The 27,727-nt window shown below is 56.1% G+C and overlaps 1 protein-coding gene across 15 annotated transcripts in view; it reads right to left on the minus strand.

The window, feature by feature from the left end:
* The window catches only part of SLC13A3 (solute carrier family 13 member 3), an 82,121-nt gene that overhangs the window by 47,382 nt on the left and 7,012 nt on the right, over window positions 1-27,727 (minus strand). For 2 of the 15 annotated variants that reach the window (XM_081290392.1, XM_081290393.1), the window contains exon 1: window positions 14,628-15,104. The exons of 7 other annotated variants lie outside the window; for them this stretch is intronic. In XM_081290392.1, the coding sequence (XP_081146518.1) occupies window positions 14,628-14,738 (111 nt within the window). In that variant the 5' untranslated portion in view covers window positions 14,739-15,104. 6 more of the 15 variants (XM_081290388.1, XM_081290399.1, XM_081290395.1 and 3 more) reach the window with 5 other exon arrangements.

Raw genomic sequence — 27,727 nt, forward strand, 5'->3', positions numbered from 1 at the left:
AGGCCCATTTCTTTGTTGGGGGGAAGGTGGGCGGGGCTGCAGGTGTCTACCACTCGCACAGTGAGTCCTGGACCTTTCTCCCCAGCCCGCCCTGGAGTCTTCTGGGCCCGGCAGGCGGGAGCCTTGCTGAGCCCAACACCAAGGAGGTCCGGCGTGGGTGGCTCCCAGCATTCCTGTTCCCTTGACCACTGGCCCACGAGTGGCCGCTGTCCGTCCCCTCCTTCCCCGGCCCTCTGACTGCCCACTTCTTGCCAAAGGTCATTGAGCCTCGGGGATCAGCACACCCCGCCTGGGCTGTCACATGTCTCAAGGACTGTCCTTCCCCCACAGAGGGCCCAGGCTTTCCAGGAAGAGGGAGGCTCGGGACTGGAAGGGAAGGGGGGAATCCAGTCCTGCCCGGCTGCTGGGCTGCTCCTGGTTCCTCCTGCCCCAGGTCCAACCCCAAGGCCCTGTCTGCTGGACCTCGCGGGTGGACTGTCCCCTGCTTCCCTGGAAGCTGGCCTGTTTTTCTCCTTTTGTCCCTTTGGTGGCTGTTGTCAGGCTGCTCCAGAGACGGCTGGGACAGAGCAGCCTGTTCTGCCAACTTGAGCCCTGAGAGCCTCCCCTGCGGACTTCGTCATCAGAACCACTGTCCTGTGTTCCCTGTGCTCCTCAGCATGCGGGAAGGAGGGGGCGTGGAGACGTCACCCTAGTCCCCACTCTCTAGTCCGTGATCCTGGGCTGCTTGGTGAGCTCCCTGCCTTCAGTCTGCCTGATGTAGACACATGACATTGATGCCCACCTGGGGGACAGAGCTGCTTAATGTCAGATACACACCCCCAGGGGTCGGTACGAGGGTATCCCCGACAAATGGGCTGTTGTTCTGCTGCATTAATTGTTATGATCATATCTCAACATGATTTTATTATAAATAATACAAGTTCAATTCCTTAAGGCTGGACTTCAAAAGTGTAGACCCATGGTTCCCCTGGGGGGGTGGGCGGTTTTGTCCCCCAGGGGAGGTCGTTGATTGTCATGACAGGTGGGAGGTGCTGCCAGCATCTCGTGAACACGCTGGGGCTGCTGCTGACCTCCTGCAGCGCCCAGGTGCCCTCCGTCTGCAGTCAAGAATTACCCCCCGCCCCCAGTGTCAATGACAATAGTGCTGACACTGAGAAACTCTGTCTGTCTAACCCAAGGACAGCAGAGGGGAAGGCTGCCCAGAGAAGGACAGAGGCTTGCCTGAGGCCACCCAGCAAGGCAGAGGTAGACTGCGTCAGCCAAAAGCTTCTCTTCTCTTTCCTCATGAAGAGGTGATGGTCCCGAGCTTTTCAGGCCGCAGTGGTGGGGAGCCCAGCTGGCACTGGGGCACGGCACCCCATGACCCTCACCATGAGCCCCTCCTTAAGCCTGGTCCTGCCCTGGTCCTGCCCAGTTGGGAGCAAGGACAGGGTGAGTGGGGCAGGGGCGGCGGTGGCCACGGTCCCGGAGCAGCCCTGTTCACGTCCACCCAACCCAGACACGTGGTCCAGGGTGTGAGTGCCTTGCAGGAAGCCTTGTGACCCCCACGTCACCCCCAGCCTCTCTGGCGTAGCCAAGTCACCCAGGGATTAACGTCTGTAGGCAAAACACGAGGAGTGGGGGCAGGGAGTGCCGCGGCAGGCGGTTAATCTTTGAGCTGGGGATGGCGTCCAGGTAGGCTCCAGGCTGCTCTGTCCCCACCGCCCCAAGCTTGCCCTCTGCCCATGACAGGGAGGAAAGAGGGGTGCGTCCTCTCCAGGGCTGGGGGCAGAGCTTTCAGGACACTCGAGGGCAGGTTCCCCCCGCCCCGCTCCCTGGGCTGCTGCAGACACTCCTGTCACGCACTGGCCTGTGGCCAGGCTCTTGGAGGTACCGGAAACCCCATGCAGGTTCAGGCCAGACCTGAGGGGGCAGGCCTGGGGCCAGTGGCCACCTGAGTGCACAGGACCAGCTGGGAGGCCCTGAGCTCTGACCTCTGGCAAGGAAGAAGCCACACCTTCCACCTCAGGGGTCCCCTCGCCAGCCCTGCCCGGGCTGGGCCCTCTGAGCCAGCAGGGTTTGAAGCCCCGCAGCTGTCACTACTGCTGTGCCCTCTTGGCCAGGTCGCTTCTCCGGTCTGACCACTTGGCCCTCTGAGTCTCCCTGTCTCATCCGTAAGTGGGAATGCGTGGTGGACCAGGGCAGAGGCCGCCAGAGGAGACGACGAGGCCACAGAGAGCTGGGTGACACCAGGAGCATTTCTCCCCCCGCCTCTCAAGCAGCTGTCCCCGTCACCTGGTGCCATACCACTGCTGTGCAAGGCCGTCACACACGGAGCACTTATTAGGCACCGGGCATGGTTCCGCGGGTTCCTTTGTTAAACACCCACATCCGTGGCCACAGGGTAGGGTGTTGAGCGTACTGTGGCTCGGGCCACAGGACTTGCTCAGGGCCACTGTGCCTCAGTGTGGGCGTCCAGGGGTCACAAAGCCAGCCTTTATGGAGCGCCCACTCCACCCAGGCGCCAGGCAGGCGTGACCTGCGCTCGCCCACCGGCTCATCTCAGCCACCTGCTCAGAAATAAGAAGACTGGGGCCCGGGGGCTGGTGGCCTCTGCCCACGAGTGCACTCTGGCAGGGATGAAGCCAGGACCCCACCCGAAGGTCTGTGCCCAGGGCCCTGGTCTGGCCTCAGGGCTCTCGTGGTCAGCAAAGAGGAGGAGCAGAGGGAAGGCACTGCTGGCTCTGCTCACAGAGGAAAGGGGGGAGCTGCCCGGTGACCTCTGAGCCGGCCCCTCACCCCACCCCTGCTCTGCGGGATGTCAGACCCCTGGACTCATTAGCAGATGTTGTGACAAGTTCAAGTTCACAGAGCCATTCATTAAAAGTGTTCCTGGGCAGTCTGCGCCCTGGGGCTGCCCGGCTCACTAATCATTACCAGCCTGGCAGGGCAGGGACCGGGCAGGGGCGGCCCAGGACCACGCTGCCTGGCTCAGCGCAGCAGGACACATCGCCTTTGGGAAAAAGAAGCTGACTCACTGTGTGACCTTGGGCGGCTCCTCGGCTCCCCATGGCCAAGCCTCCCTCGTCCAGCAGTTCCTTCATGTTCATGCAAGAGGGGGCATCCAGAGCTCACCCCTGCAGGCCTGGCCAAGGGGGGCCTTCCTCTGGTTGGAGGGAAGCCAGTCTGGAGGCCTGGATGGCTCGAGCCTTTAGATCTCGCCGAGGCCCTGGGATTTCACTTCATTTCTCTGGGGGGAGGACCAGGGTCCTAGGAAGGGCCACGGTGAGGAGAGAAGGACCCTCTGCTGCCCCTTGAACACTCACCACGCTCCCACCTCAGGCCCTTTGCACTCACTGCTCCCGCTGCCCAGAGGCCCTTCCTCTCTACATCTCCGGCTCCTCCACCTCCTTCAGGCCTTTGTCAAAAGCTCCTTCCCAGTGGCACCTCCGACCCTAGAACGGCACTGTCTCTGTCCCTGGGCCCCTGCCATCTCCTACCTCAGCATCGCGGGACGCGCTGCAGACCACACTCCCCCCATGTGCTTTGGCTCTCTGTGTCCCTCCAGGACGTCGGCTCCACTGGGCAGTGACTTGTGGCTGAGTTCACGCCCTGTCCCCTAGAAGGGCAGCTGGTGCCTCGCAGTGCTCGGTTGGTAGTTCTGACTGACGTCTTGGCCCCTTGTGACAGTGCCTGGCACACGGGCACAGGCAGAGATGGCCTTTCTTAATCCACAGCCAACTGGGACATGCTGATTAAGCACCTTCTGTGCGCTGAGAACCGAGCAGGGTGGACGGCACTATTCACCTTCTCTGTGGTCAAAGGCTTGGCTTCCTTCGAGGCAGACAGGCCGTGTGACCCGTGAGGAAACCACGGCTGGCGATGGCAGCACCGCGTTCCACCCGCAGAGCCACACGCGGCCCCCTGAGCTGCCGGCTGCAGCCTGTGCCCTCTGGGATGGGCCTGCCCTCTGCGTTCCTGGTCAGCCACCATCTACCCCCCGCCCGCCCAGCTGGCCCTGCTGCCGAGGCCTGGCCTGGGGGTCGCCAACTCTACTTGAACATGAGCCTCAGCGTCCCCTGGCTCTGGGATTTGGGCCGAGATTAAGAAGGACGGGAGCCTTCTCTGAGGTTTCCTCTGAATGAGCACCGTGTCACCAACCGTCCCCACACCTCTGGGAGACACGCTTCTTTCCATTCTCTAGGGGGAGGGGAATCTAGAGCCTAAGACCCCTGAGCCGGGGACAGAGCCGGAGGCCCAGGAGCACGTCCGACTGCGGTTCCCCCGGGGCTCAAGTGCAGAGTAGACGACCCACGCAGCCAGCTGCGGCCCTGAGCAGTTCAGGTGCATGAGGCCCCTTCGCCAGGTCCCAAGGGCAGCTGCAGCGTCCCATCTTATAGATGAGGAAGCCAAGGCACAGGGAGGACAAGGGGCATGTCCAGGGTCGTGCAGCCAAGAGGTGGGAGGCAGGCCTGGGGTCTGGCGCTGGGGCCTGTGCTCACCCCCTGCCCCGCCCCAGGGGGCAAGTCTGGGGACAGCCGCAAAGCAGGCTCCTCTTCTAGAGAGGGAAGGCCCAGGTCTGTGCAGCTCACAGCAGGAGAGGCCGTGGAGGAGGCAGGCGCCTGGCCGGCCTCCCTGCAACGGGCGAGAGTATCCAGAGTCGGCCAGGGGCTCCCCAGAGCCCAGCAGAGGTGGCCACAGGCAGCCGCAGGTCAGGCTTACCAGGCTCCGCAGGCCTGCACCCCACAGTTCCAGCCCCAGATGTCCTCGGCACAGAGAAGGCCCTCGCCAGCCCCAGGTGAGGGCTACTGGCTGTTTCCAGCCCTGTCCAGAGAAGCTGGATGGGTCAGGGGTGGCCGAGGAGCCAGGGGAACTTTCCTGACCTCTGCCCCAACTCCAGCCCCGGAGCCAGCAGCTCCCCGTGCCTGGCAGGAGAGAAAGGTGCTGGGGACACCGAGGCCCAGGGTGGGACAGGCCTTCTTTTGTCATTTCCCACCACAGGGAAGGCGGCTGTCCAGGGGCCAGAGGGCAGAGGGCAGAGGGAAGGCGGAGCCCGGAGCTGGCCTCTGAGCCAGCAGCGCTCTGGCCAGTCCGGAAGACTCCCCTCTCCCAGCCCTTCCCTGGGCCTCCCTCCGCTGCCAGCCTGGTGCCCCCCAAGCACCCCACTCTGCAGCCCCAGCTTCCCCACAGCAAAGAGGGCTGCACTGTGCCGCCTCCAGCCTCGCTGCAGAGATGGGGGAGCCGGGGCCTCCTCCACGATGGAGGGTGTTCGCGGACCCACCAGAGGCCGGTAGCACCCCACCCTGGGTTGTAACGATCAGAATTGCCTCAAGTGGCCAGATGTCCCCTGGGAACCAACGTGAGGCGCCCTGACCCGGAGCCTTGTCGGTACGGCCAGAAGCCCAGCGACGCGGCGTCCATAGGCAACATGTGGGGGTGCTCTGAAAGCCCTGCGGGCCACTGGACACCTGCCTCATCGATGAGGAAACGAGGCGCAGAGGGGTGGATGACTGGCCACGGTCACGCACTGGGTATGACCAGGACTTGAGCCCAGTCTCCTCCAAGGCCTGAGCCCTCGCCCGCTCCTGGACGCCTGCCCCGTGTCTGGATGGCACCTCTCCCTTGGCCGGCCAAGAAGGAGCTGAGCCTTCAGCGAGGCCGGCCCGACGCCAGCTCAGCCCCCTGCCACGGCTGTGCGATGCCGCTCAAGGCCCCACCTCCTGAGCCTCGGCCTCTTCATCTGTGAGGTGGGTCCACCACCTGGGACCTGCAGGGTGATGAGTGGGGCTGAGGACACACCAGGGCCAGAGCGTGGGTGTCTGTTCCCCAGCTCTGACACCCTCCAGCCGCGGGCGCCTGGGCAGGCAACTGATGGCCTGGGCCTCGTCTCCTCATCTGCAGTCGGCCTCCTGATGTCAGCCCCTGGCCACAGAGCAGCGTGAGCTTCAGTGAGAGTGTGTGGAACCGCAGCCGGCCCTCAGGGAGTCCAGACAGGGTCAGCTAGATTCCTAGAGTCCCTCTGGGGACAGAGGAGGGGGCAGGGACAGGGCCTGTGCCCAGGGCAAGCTCAAGTTCACTTCCCGCAGTGCCAGGGACCAGCACTTGCCCTCAGGGCTTGAGGAGGTGAAAGCAAACTCCTCCCAGGTCAGGGGAGCACAGCAAGGGGACAGGGAGGGGCCTGGCTGGGGGAAGGGCCATGTCTCTATCGAGAGGGGGTCACTGCCCCCCTCAGGGGATTTCAGGGACAAGTGGACAGAGCACAGAGCTGGTGCCCCTTATTATGCCGACAACGGCAGCAGAGCCGCCCTGGCTGGCACCGGGTCAGGTGGCCCAGCCGGCCCAGCAGGGACGTCGGTCCCGCACACTTCAGGGCCGAGAGGCCGCTGAGGCTCCCCGGGGCAGCATGGCCCTGTGTCTCCAGGACCCTGAGCCACCTCCAGCAGCAAGAGTGGCCGGCGAGCCTTCGACCTGCTCCAGGCCCCAGGCAGGCTCCGCCCTAACCGGGGCAACTCTGTGCCTTCAAGGTCTGGGGGTGTCAGAAAGCCCTGTTCGGTGGCCAGAGGGCACTGTCCCGGGAGACGGTCAGGAAACACGATCCTGCTCCCTGCCGCGTGGCGGGGTCCACGCGGGCCTGTTTACACACCTGCAGGAGCAGGGAGCCTGGAGGCCTGGCAGGGCCTCAGAGGAGCACAGGATCCTGTGCCTGCTCGGGAAGGGGCAGCGGGCCAACCTGCAGGGAGAACTCGAAGGGGGCCCAGCTGGGGGCTCTGGGACCACCCGCCCTGCTGGCAGAGGGTGAGAAGGCCCCTCCAGCCCCCTCTCCCAGCTGAAAACACTGACTTCGGCCCGAACGCTCCAGATTTGGGCTGCAGCCTGGGGCTCTGGAGAGCCCTCGTGCCCTGAAACCAGAACCTGCGTTCAGATCCCGATTCTTCCATGCAAGTGCTGAGCGCCTACGCGTGTCAGACGCTGTTCTAGATCCTGGGGATGCTGCAGAGGACATGACAGATGCGGGCCCTGTCCTTACATTGCCCACAGCCTGGTGGAAGAGGCAGAAAAATGCTTGTTTGAGATTGGGAATACATCCCTGAAGGCAGTAAGGCAGAGATGTTTCAGGAAGAGGTTTGTGAAGTGAGGAGGGCAAGCGTGCTGGCGAAGAAGTCAGTGAGGAGCTAAGACCCAAATGAGCAGAGGCTAGCCACAGAAGACAGGAGGCCAGGGTAATCCAGGGAAGGCAAGTGCAAAGGCCCTGGGGCAGGTGTGGTCTTGGCCAGTCTGAGGAACAGAAGGGCTGTGAGGCTGAGGCATAGTGAGAGGAGAGGAGAGTGTAGGACGCTGAACTAAGTTTTGTGTCTGATGCTCTGACACCCACAGGTGCTGCGCCTCCAGGGCTGGCCAGTTCCTAGAGATCCTAACCCACTCGTCTACAAGTGCTGCTTTCAGAACCAAACAAGCCCGAGCCCACAGTCCTAGGCGCCACACTCCAGGCCATTTTCCAGCTGCCCTCATCACCCGGGAAGCCCTGTGGGCACCCGTGGGCAGCGCTCCCCGCCCACCCTGGGCCTGCCTGCCTGGTCTCGGGCCTCCACTCCTGCCATGAGCCCCTCCAGGGCCTCGCCCACGGCTCTCACTCCTCCACCTCTGACCAACGGGTGTGGGTGCTTCGGGACCCAGCCCGTCTGCAGGGATCTGTGAGTCTGACGGGCGCGCTCCCCCTCCCCCGCTCCCCTCCCCCCCTCTGTGGCAGCCAAGTCTGAGCAGTGACTCTGAGGCGGGTCCAGGGGCCAGGCGGGCAGGAGGCAGATCACGCGGGCCCGGGGGCCTTCTGCCTCCCACCACCAACGGGGCCCTGGAGTTGTGGCTCTGCTGCTCTGACCCGGCCTTGCTCCCTCAGGACCAGTCAGGTCACCCACGAGGCACCAGCACCCTGTGCACTTAGCAGCACTCAGCAGCGGTGGTTGGGGCCAGCTCAGTGGGTCAGTGAGCGGGGACTCCTCCCTCCCGCCTTTGGCTCCCGCTCTTCAGGAGCCCCTCACCCCATCCTCAGCGAAGTCAGCCGAGGCCAGGCGGCTCTCTGGTGGCCAGCCCCACCCAGAGCATCACAGTCGCCCACAGCTGTCCCGGCCCTGGCCCGGCCCTCTTCCCAGCTCTGGAGTCAGCTTCCGATTGTTCTCAGAGGGGGCGGACTCAGCGTCTCAGTGCACGACTGGGGAGACTTGGCTGGGAACCCTTCCCACAGCTGCCCTCTGCCCTCTGCCCTCTGCCCTCTGCCCTCGGATTCCTCACTGGGCAAATGCAGAAACAAGACAGAGCTGGGCTCGGCGGTGCACACCTGTGATCCCAGCGACTGGGGAGGCTGAGGCAGGAGGATTGCAAGTCCAAGGCCAGCCTCAGCAACACAGAAAGGCCCTAAGCAACTCTGCAAGACCCTGTCTCCAAATAAAGTATAAGCAGGGCCGGGTGCGCTCAGTGGTCAAGCGCCCCTGGGGTCCATCCCCAGAAGTGAAACCCAGGGCTGGGGAGGCGGTTCCCAGGTAAAGCGGCCCTGGGTTCAACCCCGGCACCACACCAACAAAACAAAGAACCAGCAGAGTGAAGCCAACGCACAGGAGCCGGCAGCTTCTCCTTGGGGCTGCAGCGGGGATTCGAGACCCACCTTTGTTTCTCTATGTGACACGCATTTATTGAGCACCCACTATGTGTGGGCACTGAAGACCCGATGATGAACTAGACAAAAGAACCGCTGCTCCTGGAGCCGCACCCGCAGGGACACACACAGCGGCTGACAGGCCATCAGGCTCACGCTGAGGGGGACAGGTAGTGGGAAAGGTCCTGAAGGAAAACAGGGCGGAGCGTGGAGCGGCTTCACTTCCCTTTCTGATGGGGTGAGCCCCCAGCTGAGATGAAGGAGGTGAGGGCGAGGCCACCTGGGGGACGGCAGAGCAAGGGCCCTGGGCTGATTCAGGAACTGCAGGAAGGCAGCCTGGCGGGAGTGCAGGGAGCAGGGCCCAGGATTCCTCCTAAGCCATCCGTCAGCGCCCGCTTCTCCCCCCTTGGTGACTCCAGTGATCTGAAGAGAACTGAGTGACAAGGGCAGCGCCAGGACGCAGGCCTGAGACCCCAGCAGCTCGGGAGGCTGAGGCGGGAGGCATTTCAAAGCCAGCCAGGCCCATTAGCCAGGTCCGGGCTCAGAAATGTTTTTGAGAGGGCTGCGTGCAGCTCAGTGGTGGCACGCTGGCCCAGCACGGGCAAGGCCCTGGATTCCATCGCCAGAGACAACTTATGTGTCTCTGAGAAGTGGCTTTTCAAATAGGAACTTACTTATTTTTTATCACAAAACCCAGTGAGGAAAGACGGTGGATACGTCCATTTTTTCAGGTGGGTAATGGACTCAAAGAGGTCCAGACACTCTTCCCGAATCACACAGCTCATCAGGTAGAGGCCAGAGACGAACCCATACCCAGAGACATCCCCAGCCTGGACCTGTTCCAACCTTCCAGCTCCCTCCTGAACAGGCGTGTGCGTCCCAGGAACAGGGGCCCATGTGACGGGGCCATGTGGCCCTGGGCAAGTAGCACTTGGGAACTCAGGGCCAAAAGTGAGGCTCCACTTCCCCCAAGCCCTCCTCGTTCATTCCCTGTCGCTCCTGCAACAAACGACGCCAAGAATCACGACCTATAGCACCCGGGCTCCCGCAGGGCAGGCCGGAGGCCGGAAGTTGGGAATCATGTCCACCAGGCTAAAGTCCAGGGCCAGCGGGCAGGTGCCTCGGGAAGCTGCCGCAGAGGACCCAGCCTGGCCACGTCACCCTCCGCTCAGCCTCTGACTCCTGCCGCGCCCTCCTGTGAGGACCCTGGTGGAGGCTCCAGGTCCAGCCAGACCGTGCACAACAGTCTCCCTGCGGCGGGGTCACACCAGGGGGCTCTTCTTTCTATCTGAGGTGACAGTGACAGCCATCATGCAGAAGGGGACCCCGGGGAGCTGGGCAGGCACCGACCTCCGGAGTCCCCAGCCAAAGTGCACCCCAGGCAGTGGGGTCCAGAATCGGGTGTGGAAGACCAGAGGCCACGAGGCCTGCGGAGGAGCAGGAAGGGACCAGGCCCCTCCCTGCCCAGCTGCCCTCCCCCTTCAGTCCACACAAAGCCCCGTGCCCTCCCCGAGCTCCTCCCTGTGCCCAGCAAGGGGCAGGCCCAGCCCTGGGCTCCAGGCGGGCAGCAGCGAGGAGCCGGAACTAACCAGTGCCGGGCGTCATTTGTCACCGGTTTGTGTCTAGTCATCATTCACGACCCTGGCTTTTCATACGTGATGCCAACAGAGAATCTCCTTTTAAATTCAGCGTATTTAAATTTTTTTAAAGGAGGGGGACAGCAAGATGTTGATGTTAAAAAAAATAAAAACGGTAAATCACAGTAATGTAACTAAGTAACTGAGGGAAAGGGGATCAGGCAGAAACCATGTGGGTGGCACAGGACGATGGAAATCCAATCAGGCTCCGCTCCACGAGACAAATGTCCCATCTGAGCTCCCTGGGGTTCAACGAGATGATACAAGTTAAAAGCCCAGGCAGTGTCTGGTCAGAGAAGTCACCTGCTCCATGCAGCAGGACTTCCAGGTTTTTTCTGAGAAACTCGCATGAGGGCCTCTCAGAACCTGGCTGCTCTGTCTTCCAGAACTAAGAGGGAAAGGTGACTGAAGACACTGAGTAGCTGTGTGGCCTCAGGAACATTGCCTGACTTCTCTGTGCCTCACTTTCCTCATCTGTAAAAACACAGAGATGATCATCGTTGCTACTTCTTAAGGTTGTGAAGGGACAATGAGCTAAAACGTGAAAGACGAGTAAAACAACAAGTCAGGTGGGGCAGAGTGGGGGCGATGAGGAGGAGGAGACCATCCCCCATTACACGGGGGCACAGCGTTGGGAAACGTCTCTATCTTCTCTGAATTCTCGCGACAGCCCTCTGGGCAGCTGAGAATCCTCTGCACCTCACCAGTGAGGAGACTGAGGCTCAGAAACTCAGTCTCCCGTCCAGGAGGCCCGCCCCCACCCCTTCCCCCTTTCACAGCCAAGACAAGCCCTCCTCAACCCTCCCCCCCCCGGCCCAGGTGCCCCCTCCCTGTCCCTTCTCAGAGCCACCCCTCCCCATCTGTGACACGGGAGCGTGCAACGTTCTCCAACCACAAGCTGAAAGTCGAGGTGACAGTGCAGGCACCACAGATGACATTCCATGGGGCCACCACTTGACAAGGAGGAAGGAAGGCACTCCACGTCACAGGTGGAGACCGTGAGGCCCAGACAGGGACCGTGACTTGCCCAAGGCCACAGGGCCAGCATGTGGGGTGGGAATCCACTTCTGATTTCAAAACCTCGGAACTAGGAACAAAACGACCGTTTCCTGGTCACCAGCTGCTGGGAATCAGGCAAATGTGGGAAGTGGGCCTCTGACCTACAGGAGCTCCGCAGCCTCTACCAAGAGCCCCGTCCCAGAACAAGCCTGCGGGGAGCCTCTCGCACACCTCTGTGCAGACAGACGGTAGAGGTGGATCAGCTCACACGGAGGCGCAGTTTGGCATGGGCAGACAGGCCTTGCTGGCCTCGGCAAGGCCCCTTGATCAGTGTACAACCTGCACAACATCCTGTAGCAGCCCTGTCTAGCACATCCCGACTCCCTCCACTCGGAGTGTCCTTGGAGTCACCTGCGAGTGCCCACTGTCAAGGACTCATCTTGGCCAAATGGTCAGCAGGGCTTCATTCGCTCTCGGTGGTGCCAGGCAAGAAAGGGAGCCAGACTTTGCAAACTCATGGGGCTGATGCTTATTTGCAAGCCTGTCTAACCGTCCATCTCTGCCTGCTCCCTAGGGCCCATATTGTGCAAGGCCACTCCCCAAACCTCCTACTCCCGCGATGGCCACACTTGAAAAACTTGGAGTCAGCAGCATCCTTGATGTCCTGAGCAGCTGGCATTCTTTGGGGTAAGAGCCAGGATCCCCAGTGGGGCTGGAGATTCCAGCCTCTGCACCCCAGGTCCTTCCCTTCCTCCTGGCCAAGTCCCTCCCTGCTGGCCACGTCCAGGCCAGAGGACATAGTGTAAGAACACTCTCTGTGCCTGCGCTGGCTTGACCACAGCTCCCTGCAGACCAGCCCAGCCTTCTCTGGACCACACCTACCCCTAGAAATCACAGAGCTGGAAAACCAGGCCCATGGAGGACGGTCCCTCCTCAGCACCCAGCAAGCAGCAACGCTGGCCTCTCAAGCCCCCTTCCTGATCTGGTATCTGGCATTTCTCAAAAGTTTGTAGGACTCAGGTGCAGCGGTGCCCACCTGTGATCCCCGAGCTCTGAAGGCAGAGGCAGGAGGAGCGTGAGTTCAAAGCCAGCCTCAGCAACTCAGATGCCCTAAGCAACTCAGAAAGAAAAAGGGCAGGTGTGTGGCCGTGGTGGAGATCGCCCTGGGTTCAATCCCAGCACCAAACAAAACAAACTTCCTAGGAACCCGGATGTACAAGACGCCCTGCACTGGTGGCTGCGGAGAGGCACAGCAGTGGCATTCTGGTGTTGGGGATGAAGCCGGTGCTGCAGGCACTTACATCGGAGACACATTGCAGAGCAAGACTATTTATAAGTAGATCACCAGCGTTTGGCGAGGCCATCATGGGGAGGGTCTGGTTAAGATGACAGTCTTGTGGCTGCCCGTGCAGAGCAAACCCAGTTTTGCAATAAAAACAGCCATGTTCCTTAAGGGCACACTTATTCACATTGGACATCAGACTGAGAAACATGTCACTTCTTAATATCCAAGAATATACGTGGGGGAGGGGGCTTTGGGTATGTCATCAGAAATTTTGAAGGAGGCTAGAACCTTCCACCCCAAGCACCAAGGAGAAGGTGCTGGTTTGTCAGTCACTTAAAGAAGCAGTGACATCTAGGGCCAGACACATGGTTCCCTCCAGGGAACTGCAGGAAACAAGAGTGGTTCCTACTGAATCATAACCAAGGAGAGTGGTTAAACTACAACCTCTGCTCTCCAGCTTTGGACCAGCTGTGCAACTTTGGGCAGGTGACCTAACCTTGCTGAGCTTCTGTTTCCTCCTTTTGGTAGGGGTGGCTGCTGCATTCACTGTCACGGTTCCCTGCTACCCACTCGTGTGCGTTGGGGACAGAGGAGTCCTGCAAAACTAGTGAAGCTTAAACCTCACGGCCACCCCCAGCTCCGTGCTGAATTTCGTTTTTGTAAGTGTGTATCGTTTTTCTTCACGAGACCCCAGAGTTAGTACAGGCTTTTGACCTCGTGACACATGGACACCATCTTGCAGAGACAGGTCAGGGATGGACACGGGGGTTCCTCTCTTCTTCCTCCGTCTCTGGGGGGGCCTCGGGACAGCAGCACTGGCTCAGCCTCGCCTTCCCAGCAGGTTCCAGCCGGCCTCAGTCAGCGGCTCACGCCACCCCTCCCATTGCTCCCCAGAAGGCAGGGAGGTGACCACCCCAGTTTAAAGGCCAGAAAAGTGGGACCCAGGGAAGAGAGGAGCTCGGCTTGAGAACCACAGGTCAGAGGTGGCTGAGGCGGGCTGGCTTTCGCCCGGGCAACCTCAGACTTGTACATCATTTATTTTCTGGTTTTCATGTCAAGAGAGTCCGACAGCTAAGACTCGTCCACACCACTGTCCTGGGTACCACCGGGTGACACCTCCTAACCTATACCAAGGAAGGGCCATTTCCTTCAGACGGCTCCCCTGGCTCTCAGCTGGGCAGTGCTGGGTAAGGCACCACAGAGACACCTTCTCTGTGCTGTGATTTTTGTGGACGTTAACTATCTCGCGCAGCATCCCCGGGAGGAGCGGTGAAGCCATCTCTTGGAGTAGGAACTCTGTCTTCCACAACGGACCGATGGGTTGGCACAGGCGAGGGACCCAGGAGGGGCCGGGTACCCTCTCCTTCCAGCCCCCAGCATGTCCATTTCCTCTCGACCTCAGCTGCAGCCTTTGATCTTCTAGAGGTTACTTTCTTTGAAAGTCTGGGGACAAGCCAGGGGGCAAATCCCTTCGTAGTCACTGGCCGTGTGACTCTGAGGTCACTTCTCTCTGGGCCTTGGTTTCTACCTCTGGACAGTGGTGTAAATAGCCTTCCCCTCTGGGGGCCGCTGAAAGGATTTTAAGATGATGCACCTGAGGCACTCATTGAATCTTAGCTGCCCCTGTCACCAAAGGACCTGGTGCAAAGGAAAGGCCAGCAAGCATGTATTAGGCACTTACTGTGCACCAGGAAGAGATTTACACACATTGCCTCATTTAAAGTCACCGCTCGGCCACAGGTTGACACTATCACCCCCCTGTTTTTACAGGAGTTTACTTGAGAGAGGTTAAGTGACTTGCCCAGGCCACCCACCTTGGCATTCCTCGGGCGTTCTTGGACACTGTGGAGGGAAATGTGCACCGCAGCATGGCCAAGCGCCAGTTAGAGTTCAGAACCAGAAATCATCCCCGCAGCACTGGAAAGGGCCCGAAGGCCGCTCTCCAAAGAGCAGGAGAAATACCCGGGCAAGAGGAGCGGGCCTTCCCAGAGTCCGAGGCAGGCTAAGGGGAGAGGATCGCGGCCGCGACAGCCTGTCGGGACGAGGCGCAGCGGGTCGCGCGGGCGGGTTGGAGGGTTACCTTGGGCGGCAGGGCGAAGACCACCGGCAGCAGCGCCAGCGGCGTGAGCAGCAGCACCAGCAGCCGCCGCGCGCTCCACACCTTCTTGGCCAGGGCCGCCAGCGCCGCCATCCGCGCGATCCCCGGCGCCCTGGCCGGCCCGACTGCCCCGCGGGGCCCGGGCGCCGGCTTAAAGCCCGGAGGAGGGTCCGGGGAGGGGACTGCGCCGGCCGCGTCCCGCCCTCGCTCTCCTCCTCCCCGCGGCCGGGCGCAGGAGCGCGGCGAGCGGAGCCGGGGGACAGGGACCCAGCTGTGCCGGCGCCTGGCCTCGGGTGGAAGCCTCGCAGCGGTGTCCCGGGACAGCTGGCCCGACCTTCCCCGCCCAGAGAAGCACAGCGTGAGGAGGACCGTGCGGAGGACCTGATGCAGACCCTGGCTCCGCCACGTGCTGCCAGGACGAGCCTCGCCCCCCAGCCTCGCCCCCCAGCCTCGGACCCCAGCCTCAGTTTGCTCATCTGAAAGCGGGAGGGACGGCCGTGACCGACCGTCTGGTGAACAGCGGGGAGGCGCCCCCGGGCGCCAGCGGTTTTTCTTATTCTCTCCCGGGGTTGGCGAGGGACCTGCGGGTCCCTTCTCCCTGGAGAAGGCTTCTCCTTCCTCTTGGATGAAGGCACAGGGTGCCAGGGCTGGTCTTTTAAAGAAACGGATAAAACAGTCTCCCGAAGTCGCTGTCATCGCACCGTCCCGCCAGGTCCTGAAGAGTCGGTTTCTGGGTGTCCCGCCGCGTGTGGCGCCCTCGCTGGTTGTAACCAGTCGCTAGGGACGTGGCGCTGCCTCCCCGCGGTTCCCTGACGACCCGCGGCGTCCTCCTGGGCGCTCTCCTCCCTCCGGCCCGCGCTCTGGGCGACCCTGGCTTTCTGCCCTGCGTGGAGCCTTGAGGGTCTTGGGGTGCCCCGACACCGGGCCCTGTCAGTCTCTAACAGGCTCCCGCGGGCCTCCGCAGTTTGATGTGCTCACAGTTGAATTTTCCTTCGGGTCATGCTTTTGGTTTCAAATTCTTTGCGAAGTCCTAGATCGGGGAGCCCCCCCCCCCCAGCCTTTTCTGGAAGTTCTGTGTCTCTGAAACTTGCACTCGTTCATTAACTCCCCCAGCCTCTGCCATCTCCCCACCCCAACTTTCTGTTTCTGTGAATTGGGTGGATCTAGATATTTTACTGACATAAACAGTATCAGAACACTTGTCTTCTGACTTGGTTTATTGGTTTATTTCACTTAACATGTTTTCCAGGGTCATTCATATTGTCGCTGGTGTCAGAATTTTTTTTTTTTCTGAATATAATTCCATTGCATGGGGCTGAGGTTGTGGCTGCGAGGTAGTGCGTTCGCCTACCAAGCACGCAGCACTGGTTTCGATCCTCAGCACCACCTAAAAACAAAATAAAGGTATTGTGTCCACCTATAACTAACTGACTAAATAAATAAATATTTTTAAAACTCCATTGCATGTATGTAGCATGCTTTGCTGTTTATCCATTCATTTGTTGATACTGTTTCACCTTTTGGCCATTACAAGTAATGCTGCTATGAACATGGTGGACAAGTATCTATCTGAGTCTCTACTTTCCAAAAGTGGGATTACTTGCTCACATTATAACTCTATGCTTATTTTTTGGAGGAATGGCCATTATTGTTTTTCCATAGATGTTGCCCCACTTTATATTCCTGCCAACAGTGCACCAGGGTTCCAACTTCACCAGCATTTGTTTCCAGGGTTCCCCCCCCATGATAGCCATACTGTTGGGGTGTGGAGTCTATCTCGTGATTTTGATGTGCATTTCCCTAATGGTTACTGAGGCTGAGCCTTCTCACGTGCTTATTGGCCATCTATACAGCTTCTCTGGAGAAGAGTCCTCTGCCCTTGGGTTGTTTGGGTTCTGTTGTTTGTGTCTTTTTCAGTGTAGGTCTGAGCATTATGTATACATAAGTTAGCGTAAGTCTACTGGTGTCATTTTGCCAGATTCAGAGAAATGAAGAAACCTATCTTCTCATTTTTTAACCTTATCCCATTTATAATAGGATTGTTTATAGTATTTACTCTTAATACATTTATATCCACATCAGTGTTACACTTTTTGCTTCAACAGTCAAATATAATTTAGGAAACTCAAGATGCTACCATGATATTAATATAGCTATGTTAACTTTCTTATGCTTAATGTTGACATGGAATATCTTTTTCTTTCTTTTTAAAATTTTTTTTCTAGTTGTAGATGGACACAATATCTTTATTTATTTTTATGTAGTGCTAAGGATCAAATCCAGGGCCTCATACATGCGAGGCAAGTGCTCTACCCAGCCCTGTGATAACTTTTGCCTTTTTTTTTTTTTTTTTACTGTCAACCTATATATGCTTCTATATTCATAACTGTTTCTTGTATGTAGTAGACATATAGACTTTGCTTTTTATCCTGTCTCTATCTCTATATCTGTCTCCGTTTCTCGTTCTTGTAGTACTGGGGATGGTATCCAGGAGCATTCTACCACTGAGCTATGTGCCCAGCCATTTTTATTTTTCATTTTGAGACAGGGTCTTGCTAAGTTGCTCAGGATGCCCTGGAACTTGCATTCCTCCTGCCTCGGTCTCTCAAGTCATTGGGACTACAGGTGTGCACCACTGCACCAAGCTTCTGAGTTTTAATTGGAGTATTTAGTCCATTTACGTTTAATGTAATTATTTTTCTGGTTGGATTTAAGTGTCCTCTTTTGCTATTTATTTTCTATTTATTCTATGTGTTATTTGTTCCTCTTTTTCTTCTCTTGTGTCTTTTTTTGTGCCATCTGAATATACTTTTTGGAGTTCCATCTATTTCATGTATTATTATTTTTTCATTCTTCTGTATTATCATTTTAATGATCCTCTAGAGGTTAAGACGTGCATCCACCAGTCTCCTTTCATATGACAAGGTGTTATTTTAGGAACAGCATAAGAACCATACCATTCCACTTCCCACTTCCCTCTCACTCTTTGTATTCTCATTGTCTTTTTAAATTTATGTATTCTATAAACCCAGTGGTGTGCTGAAGCTCACCATGAGAGAGGACTATTAAATTTGAAAAAACAAAAATACAAGCCAGCTGTAGAACTGATAACTTGAAATCACCATTATGGGAATACTTACCTTACAGTAATAATAAGGTGCTATAAATAAGGACTTTTTCCCCTCAGAGAGCCACTTGTTAAAAATTTACCAGAACCCCACTTTATAAATTGTACAATACAATTGTTCTGTTTTTGGGTACTGGGGACTGAACCCAGGGGCGCTTAACCACTGAGACACTTCCCCAGAACCCCTTCCTCCCCTCTTTTTAAAGTTTCGAGACAGGGTCTTGCTAAGTTGCTTAGGGCCTTGATAAGTTGCTGAGGCTGGCCTTGAACTTGTGATCCTCCTGCCTCCATTGTTATATTTTTAACAGTCAATAATCTTTTAAAGATATGGATAAATAAATTAAAATGAAGGTACTTTTAAAATGGTCTTTTATATTCCCCAGATATTTACCTCTCTCTTCGTTCCTTCCTGACAGGATGATCCAGCATCATTCTCTTAGTCGCTGGCGTCCTTTCCTTTTACCATTTCTTACAGTGCTGGTCTGGGAGGAGGAATTCCCTCTGCTTTGGTTTTTTTTCTGGAAGTATTTGGGTTTGAAGTTGTTTTCACTGGATACAGAGTGAAGTAATTTTCACTGTGAGAGTCGACCAGTTTTTTTCTGGGTTTTTTTTTTCTTTCAGCACTTTAAAGACATCATCTCACTGTCTTCAAGTTCACATTGTTTTTGGTAAGAAATCAGCTACCATTTGTATCACTGTTCCCTTTAGGTCACATACCTCTTTACTCTGTTGGAAGGTCTCTTTATCTCTGGCTTTGCGGCATTTGGGTTGTACTGTGCTTGGATGCACTGTCTTGTACTTGTTTCCTTGGAGTTTGCTGAGCTCTCGGCTTTGGATCTGTGTGTGGGTGTCTTCCATCAGTTTGGACTGTGCCCTGTCACCATGTCTCCAGATACTTCTTTTTCCCCTTCTCTCCGCTCCTTCAAAACTTGTTGTACTTATGTCAGAGGATTTAGTATATCATCTTACAAATCTCAGGTCATGTCTTGTATATTTTTTCACTTTGTTTTTCTCTCTGTGCTTCAGTCTGGTCATTTTATATTCCATCTTCAACTTCACAGATATTTTCCTTTGCTGTGTCCAGTTTGCTTTAGATTTTAACTTTTCATTTCTGATATTGTATTTTTAAACTCTAGTATTTCTATTAATTCTTTTTATAATTTTCCATATTAATTTCCCACGTATTAATGCATGCTGTTCTTTAGATAATTCCATTTGTCATAATTTTTTTTAAAAAGTCTCTGAGAACTTAAAAATCTGAGCAACTCCAGGTCTACTTCTATTAATTCTTTTCTCTCTTAACTATTTCATTTTATTGCTTTCTCTGTGTCTGTTAATATCTGAGTGTAAAGGGGATATTTTATGGAAAGGAATGGTAGAGAATGAAGTAGATAATATTTACCTCCAGAAAGGGATACTCCCCTTTTCCAGTAAGACTGACAGAGTGTGGACTTCATCTGATTGGTCCTTGAGCTGGTTTCAGCTTTTGGTGTAATTTTAGTTCAGCTCCAAGTGTTTGAGGGCAGAAGCAGAACTTTTCCTTCATGAGGACTAGGTAGACTTGACACCTGATGGGCTGCATTTTTAGTTTGTCTTGTTTGGGTGACTAGGAAGTTTTCTTTTCTTACAAATCCTGTCCCCCATTTCCTGAACCTAGGAAGATTTTTCCAGCCCTGTTGACGTTCATCTGGGCTTTGGAGAGCTGTGACCCCACACATTGTGAAGGCCTGGAATTTAGTGACACTACCCCCTCTCTGTCTCTGGTAGTTAAGCATGGGGGACCTGGGAGGGGAGAACCTCTCTCAATTCTTCTCTCTCCCTCCCAATATTTTGTATGTGAAAATATGTATCATGTCAGGTCTTTCTCTCAGTTCTCCTCTCCTGCCTCCCACCCCAGTTTTGGTACCTTGCACTCACGGGAGGCCCCTTTTCTCCCAGGGGAATCCTCAGCCCTCCTCAACCTGTCCCTTGGGTGTACCATCTCTGCACTGGTGATTCAGACCTGAGTAGCCCCTCCTTGTCATCGGATGGCAGCTCCCAGGTGGCCCTTGACGTTTGGCCATATCAACAGGCATTTGCTCAGGGTGTGAAGCTGCTGAGGTACCTCTCTCCTGGGAGGATCTTGGCATTTCCTCTTAAAATTTAGTTCCTTTAGGCTTTTTTTTTTGTCCACAATTCTCTATTTGTTTTTTAAAATTATGGTTTTGTAGCTTATAAATCCTCTTGGTTTGTGAGGGTGGATGTTTAGTGTAGGGGAAACAGTATCTTTTAACTTCCTATATTGGAACCTGAAGTAGAACCCTGTCACACAGGAGTAATGACAACAGCTTGTTTCTAATAAGGCCATCCCACATGAAGTCTATCAAAAAAACAGGACCATGGGGTCAGCCACACAGAAACTGAAAGAACATTTCAGTTGGGAAAGACTCAAGTGTTTCAATGTTAAATCCACGTAGAATACAGAGAACTTAGGGCATCTGGTGTAGCAAAGGAAACCTGTTATAGGAAGGAGCTGAGCCTCTGCTCAAGCGTGAATCACCAGGAACCATACATCCAGGCCCAGCGTGCGCTCAGAGCTCAGCCAGGCAGTGACTCGGAGCCTGCAGACGCGCGTGTCTGAGTAGGACTCCTTTACTTTGGAATCTGGGTAAGATTACCACGTGCCCGTGAGGATATCTATTTAGCGCTGCATCTGGGAAGGGGTAAAAATTAGACTTTGGAAAGTTCTCAAAAACATGAATAAGAAATAGAGTAAATGCCATGAATTCAGCCCTTTAATACATGACCTCTTGATGCCCGAGGCAGGGAGATGGAGAGTCAGCCTCCAGAGTGAGCCACCAAACTGCTGAGCCCCTGACAGTGAGAAGGCTCGGACACTGCTGTTTCGCTCTGTTTAACGCTCAGTATTAAAATCATATTTCCCATATCTAATAAACATATATCCAGTCTTGGCAACTGTGGGGGACGGCCCCAGGACACCCCAACAGTATCAAAATCCTTGATATTCACAAATTTTATCGCCAGTGAATGGACATATATTCAATGCTTGAACCATTCAAAAGAACCAGCTTTACAAAACTTTATAATCCTTTGAATTCCAATTGAAAGGAATTTAATCAAGTTTGCCGTCCATGTGAAATGCCCCAGGAATGGTGGTCTTCCCTCTTACTTAGATGTGAATCATGATGGCGGCACTGGAGTGCTTACTCTGTGCCAGGCACTGTCTGAAAAACGCCGCGTGATTTAGCCCATTGAACTCTTAGAGGACCCTAGAAGTAGGTCCTCATGGATCCCCATTTGCAGAGGAAGAAACTGAAATACAGAGAGCTCGAGGGTCCCATCCAAGTCCACACAGCTATCAAGTGGAGGGCCAGACCTCAGCAGTCCAGCCCAGAGTCCACAGGCCTGGCCACTCACGGCAGGGGCTGGGAAGAGTGGCCCCTGCATCCACAGGCTCCCCAGTGGCATGCTCAGCCAGGGTGGGGAGACAAGACCTGAAAAACCACTGCATCTCCATGGAGCCTGCGGATTTCCCTCTTTTCATTATTACCTGAACAGAGTGGTGACTACCTATCCCCTCAACCTAGAAAGGACTTAAAGGGCGAGGTTATGTGCAAATACGATGTCATTTTACATAAGGAACCTGAGCCTCTGTGGACTTTTATCTTCTGAGGACCTGCCAGAGTCTTCCACCAACAGTGTGCAAGAGTCCCAGTCTCTCCACATCCTCGCCAGAATTGTCATTCCTGTCCTTTTATTGCAGCTGTCTTAAGGGTGAGCCTTTCATCTGAAAGATCTGGCTGAGCTGATGTTGGCTTGGCACAGGGCAGCAATGGTGGAGGTGGCCAAGAACCAGCAGTCCCGGCTGTCTGGCTGCTGGAGCCACGGGTCTTGTGAAGGCCTGCGGAGCTGAGCGGGGGAGCTGCTGGTGGACCAAGTTGGGGGGAAGGTTTCTCGGAGCTTGCGAGGCACCTGCTGAGGACACACAGACTGCTGTGTGGTTGCTTCTTGTCACAGTGACAAAAATACCTGACAAGAACAACTCAGAAGAGGCAACGTTTTATTTTGGCTTTATTTTGGTTTCTGAGGTCTCAGTCCGAGGTTAGCCAACTCCACTGCTCATCTCCTGGGCTGGGAAGCAGAGAGAGTGGGTGTGAGCGTAGGAACCAGGGACTCAATACAGACCCCAAAGACCACCCCAGGGACCTACTTCCTCCAGCCACACCCCCTACCTACAAATCACTAACCCACCAAATGTATTCATCCACTGATGAGGTCAGAGTTCTCGTCCTCTCATTATTTCACCTCTGAACATTGCTACAGGGAACACCATGTTTTTAAAACGTGAACTTTTGGGGGGACACTTTCCATCCAAACCATAAGAACCACATTAAATAATGGCATCAGATCACAGAAAATGAGGGTGGATCCCTGTGTTGATACGCGTTTACTCGCCATCGCTCGGTGGCTGTTGGCATCCCTGGAAATCGTCCTTCGTGACCAGAGACAGTTTGTAGTGAGAGGCTTTGGCATTTGCTGGAATTAGACAACACCGTATTGTTTGTATTTTATTTATTCTCAGAATCATCTTTGACAAAGCAAGTGATTTTTGTTTTTTATTAATGCCTATGATTTTTTAAAACCCTCCTTTTAAGTTTTCATATGAAGCAACTCAGAGGAAAACGCTGAGTAACTCATGGTGCAGAGCAAACCGTTGTGGCAAAATTCTGAACTCTGGATGCAAAGATTTGAAATTCGGGAAGCTGAGAGGTGGAGCCAGAAGGGCCCAGATGCAAGTAAGGTGCTCGTTCCCATAGCCCCAAAGGCAAATGTGCTGCCCTCTTTCCTGTAAACCCAAGGGCAAGTTGCTTCGCAGTGGACCTGCTCCAACCTGGGGTGAACTCTCCATGACCTTTTGGGTTGGAACCTGACCCTGAACCATCCCAATGACCAGCCTCATCAAGGGCAGCACTATAGGGAGAGCAAGATCCTCCTGAGAGCTCTCTAGAGCGTGGGAGGGAGGGGACCCCAGCCTAGAACAGCTGTTCCTAGACCAGCTCACAGCCTGGACGCCAGTCCATCCCCTAAAGTCCAGGTGCAGGCAGCTGGGACCAGGGTGCATCTCACCAGGGCCCTGGGCTGGCCTCTCTATACCAGGACAAAGAGGGGAAGAGACCATGTTTGGCCTCAGAACAGAGGTTTCGAGCTGGGGCCTCAAAGGTGGCAGGACTGAAACAGTAGCAAGCCCAGGGACCACGCCTGCTCAGAGCCACACGTGGTCCTCAGCACTTGGCCTGTGCTGGCTCCCCTCACCCTCGGGCAGCTCCACTGGCACTACCTTCTGAGTGCCCCCCCCCCCCCGGGGAAAGCCACACGGACACTCTGCTGACCTCCTGTGCATCTCTAGGTAGGGCTGGCTGGGGTTTCTCGGTCTGAGGAGAAGCACACTGGGGAGGCTCACAGGGAGGACAGGAATCAGCACACAGGGCTGCGCCCGCGTGGTGCAGATCCCGGTACTTGTGACAGTCACCAGCGTCCGTACTTGCTCCCACTGAGAGTTGGGGGTCTCTGTCCCACCTCTTGAATGGGAGGAGGGGCTTGTGACGTTCCAATCAATAGCGAGAACACGGCAGAGGTAGAGCTGCAGGATTCCAGAGCTGAATCACAAGGGCACGGTGCCTGCCTGGGTCACTCAGTCTGGGGACCCTCGCCCTTGAAATCCAGCGACCACATCTGAAGTTCATATTAAACCAGGAAGAAAAGCCACACAGAGAGGGGCCACAGGAAGAGACCCACACTCCCAACCCAGCTAACGGGCACTGAGCCAAGGGCCCTCAGATGACTGCCATTCAGCCTCTGGCCTCCAGCAGAAGCCAGATGTGCTGGAGCAGAGACAAGCCCCCGCCACACAGCCCTGTCCAGTGTCTGACCGGCATAATCTGTGAGTCGCTCCTGCCACTGACTTCACGGAGCACCTGATTCCCCAGCAATAGGTGACTATTATCGACACTAACACTTAACAAAATTGCAGCTTCCTTTAGGAAGAGGGCTCTGCATGTCACAAGGTCCCCACCCCGTGACTTGGACCTTGGGATGCTGCGTAAAAGCTGGCTCCAAGGCAGGACCCACTGGTCTCCTTCATTCACATTCCCCCGGGCAGTGGGAAGGAAGTGGCCGTGGGAGAGGGTTCTTCAGAAGTGTCCACAGCACACAGGCGGCTTGGCTGACCTTCACTTTCATCTGCTAGTAGTGAAGGCGTGCCCACTGGACAGACGAGGAAACGGAGGCTCAGAGATTAAGACAACGGTCCAAGGTCGCACAGCCAGCGCAGGTCAGGACTGAAGGTCCCCAGACACACATGCCGCTCTCCCCACCCACCCCAATACCGGGCAGTTCCCTGGAGGCACCCGAAGACCAATTTTTGTTGAGCAAAGAACCTAATGTGAGAACACAGAGACATGCTCCAACTAGACACGACACCACGCTCCCTCCCTCTCTCACCTTCCCTTTAAAGATGGCCAGGGGGACAGGCCACGCCCTTTCCCCAGGGCCTCCCAAGCCCTCTGTGCCACTGACGAACACCCCGTGCCCAGGCCTGCTCGGTGCTGTCCTGCTCTTCTGTCTCCACCTTCCCAGCCACCCTCCAGGGGGTGATCCTCAACCCAGGGGCTGGTCCAGAGCCTCGCTGCCACCCAGCTGGACTGCATCCACGGAGCGGCCGGGCCCCATATGAGGCAGTGCTGGGCAAGAAGCCAACAGGCAGGGCTGGCCTGAGCCCTGGCTCCAGGGCAAACTAGAGGACCTGAGGGGAGGTGCTCAGGACTTCACTGCACTGGTCTGGAGGGTCGGTGCCTGCGTGTCTAAATGCGTTCCAAGGGCTGCAGTCGAAATGCAAGAGCCTCCAGCTGGCCACGGTAGGAAGAGCGGGAGGCCGCTCTATACTTAAGAAGGGAGAAGGGTGACTAAGAGAACACAGCAAGAGAGAGAACAGGAGGGGACACTGAGAACAGGAGGGCCACACCAAGGGGCAGAGCCGAGAGGCGGCCCCTGGAGCCGTGGAGGGAGCCTCTGCATTTCTTGAAGATGGCGTGAGCCTGATGTGCGGGGCTAGCACGTTTGCGTTCTCTGTCACCTGCAACTGCTCTTGCTGTGTAGGGGTCAGTGAATGGACAGCCAGCCACTGTTCCACATCCCTTGCATGCTTATTCATTCAGCATGGGGTCAGCGACCTATCAAGCCCTCGTTAAATAGTGCCATGATTTTAAACGGGAAAACAACAGGCTAGGGGAGGTGAGCGGATGTTCTGCTGTACTTATGACGGTCACTGGCCGGGTGACGGAGGGCGTGCTGAATGCCGGGCACTGCACTGGGTGCTTCAGTGAATGACCAGTCCTGCCCAGTCATTCGGCCCTGTGCCTCCTTCTCAACCACTGCGCACAGAGCTCTTTGTGACCTGCTTCCTGCTCCTGGAACATGCCAAGTCTTCACTTGCTGCCCACCTGCCTGGTCTCTGGCCACCCTCCCCAGCCCCTGCCACCATGGCAGTGACTGGTTCCTTCCCCTCACTCAGGTCTCAACTCGAACATCTCCTCCTCAGAAGGGCCCCAAGATCGCCCAGTCCAGTGAAATGCAGCTCTCTCCAACTCTGCCACGCTCGCCCTGTATGCAAGCCCCTCCCTCTTATTTTCTGCATAACATGATTCTATTTGAAATAATTCCCCCCAGAATGAACTCCATGAGAACAAAGACTCCCATTTGTCCCTGGCCACATTCCCGGCACTGAGAACAGTGCCTGGGACATAGAGGATCAATACCTATCGAATCATTGAAACTGCTTTACATCATATTTGATTACTACAAGCATCAATCAAAATCTTGGGTATCACTCATCAACAAGGACTAACTGAGCAGCTACTACGTACCAGGCATCTATCTGGGTGCTGGAGGTGTGGCAGTGATGGAGCCAAAATTTTGCTGGTTTCGTTTGAGTAGTTCTAAGACAAGATACGTGTGTAAAATGGACAGCATCCTGCCTGACTTTAACACTATGAATAAGAATACAGCAGACAGGGGAGAGAGTTGGGGGTGCTGCCTCCCCAGAGGATCTCTAGTCCCCCTGCCCTGCCTCCAGCCCCTCCTCTCCCCTGTGCCACTGTCAGCATCTTTCAGTGTGACATTTCATTCAAGGTCTCTGAAGCTCCAAGAGCAATATTGGTGTTGAAGCAGGTCCCAGCAGAGTGCCCTCAGGCTGGGCTTGGGATTAGTCACCCCCTTCATGTCCCCAGGAGGGGGCGGTCAGGCAGCTTGGCCTCACCGGCCTTTCCTCACTCTGGGGAAGGCCTGGAACTCTGACAGCTCTGGGTTCCTGGCCATCCACTGCCCTCCTTTCTCCTGGGCAGAGGGTGAAGGTTTACAAACACGAAGCAGCCTTTGATCGGCATCAGACCCCCAGGGTTCTGTTTTTTGTTCCAAACCCCTGGCTGGGAGCACGCGCTGTTTTGCCTCCAGCAGAGGAGACCTTAGGTAGGAGGAACGTGTGTGGGCATGGGAACGGCTGTGTGTGTGTACGGGGTGTGTGTGTGTGTGTGTGTGTGTGTGTGTGAGAGAGAGAGAGAGAGAGAGAGAGAGAGAGAGAGGGGAAGGCTCAAGTGGACCCTTGACTGTGTCCAGCACGCAGGCTGGGTGTGTAAGAGGGAATCCAGCCCAATCCAATAAAGGAGCACCCACTACATTCCAGGTGCCATTTTAGAGACCAGGGAGAGAGAAGAGGGCCAAACAGGGCTCCCTGCTCAGGACCCAGGGCTGAGGGGCCCACGCGGTAAGCACCGGAGCAGGCGAGTCAAGGGACCGCAAGTGGCCAAGATCCAGGAGATGAAGCTGGGGAGCAGATGGGGGCTGGGGGTCTTTCCTCATTCACAGGGGGTTTGCCAGGCATTTGCAGGCAGAACGCCTCTGGCATTGGCTGAAGGAAACCAAAGAAGCAGCCGTGAGAAGACCGTGGGGACAGTGTCACAAGGCAGAGGGAACAGGAAACACAAAGGCCTCTGGCGTGGCTGCAGCTGGGAAAGGGCGAGGGGCCCAGTGTGGCTCGCCCCGCCGAGAGTGGGGGGCACAGCAGAGAGGGGCCACAAGGGTGAGAGCTGGGGTGGCCCTGAGTGAGGAGGGACCACCACAGTGTCCTGCAAAGGAGAGACAGAGCCCAATTCTGGACTGAATGGGACTCCGCAGCTGCTAGGATGCTAGGAGGGGTGTGTGGCCGGTTACACACGACTTCTACATAGAAATCTAACAGCAATGCAGAGAGGTGCGCGTGTAGACGAGGGGAGTTTGAGTAGATTCACCAACCAATCCACCCACGTACTCAGCTCTGATCTCAAGAAACAGAACCTCCACGCTCCCAGAAGTCTCCAGGAGCCCCCGCTGCACGGCCAGCCTCAAGGGTAGCCAGTCTCCTACCTTCTGATTCCCTCTGCAGGTAAAGCTGAGTGGGCTTCAGCGGGTCTGGGTCGGGGTGCAAGATGGGAGTGAGAGGAACGCCCAGGTTCAGCCCAGGCGCTGGCTCTCCCACCGTTTTTTGCCGAGATGGGCAGATGGTGGTGGGAACAGAGAGCAAGGGCTGTTTGTTTTGGATGACTGAGATTAGAGGCAGCTTGGAGGCCCCTGGAGAAGATGCTGACCGTCTATCTAGGGGTTGCGAACTCCAGTGTTGCAGGGAGAGGCAGTGTGGAGGCGAAGATGTCTGAGAGCGAGAGCACCCTCCCTCGAGTTCACAGGGAGAGGACAGGAGGACACGCACGGGAACGGGCAGGAGGCCTGAGTGGAGGAGAGCCTGGAGGAGTGGGGACAGGGTGAGCAAAGCCCCTTTACAAGGCCAATGTCAGGACAGGCCCAGGGCAGCTGGATCCTGGCAATCTTTCCAGACAAGTCAGGGCTCTGGACTGTGAGTGCTCAACTT

Source organism: Spermophilus citellus, assembly GCF_964194105.1.
Source record: "Spermophilus citellus genome assembly, chromosome: 4".
Classification (NCBI taxonomy): Eukaryota; Metazoa; Chordata; class Mammalia; order Rodentia; family Sciuridae; genus Spermophilus; species Spermophilus citellus.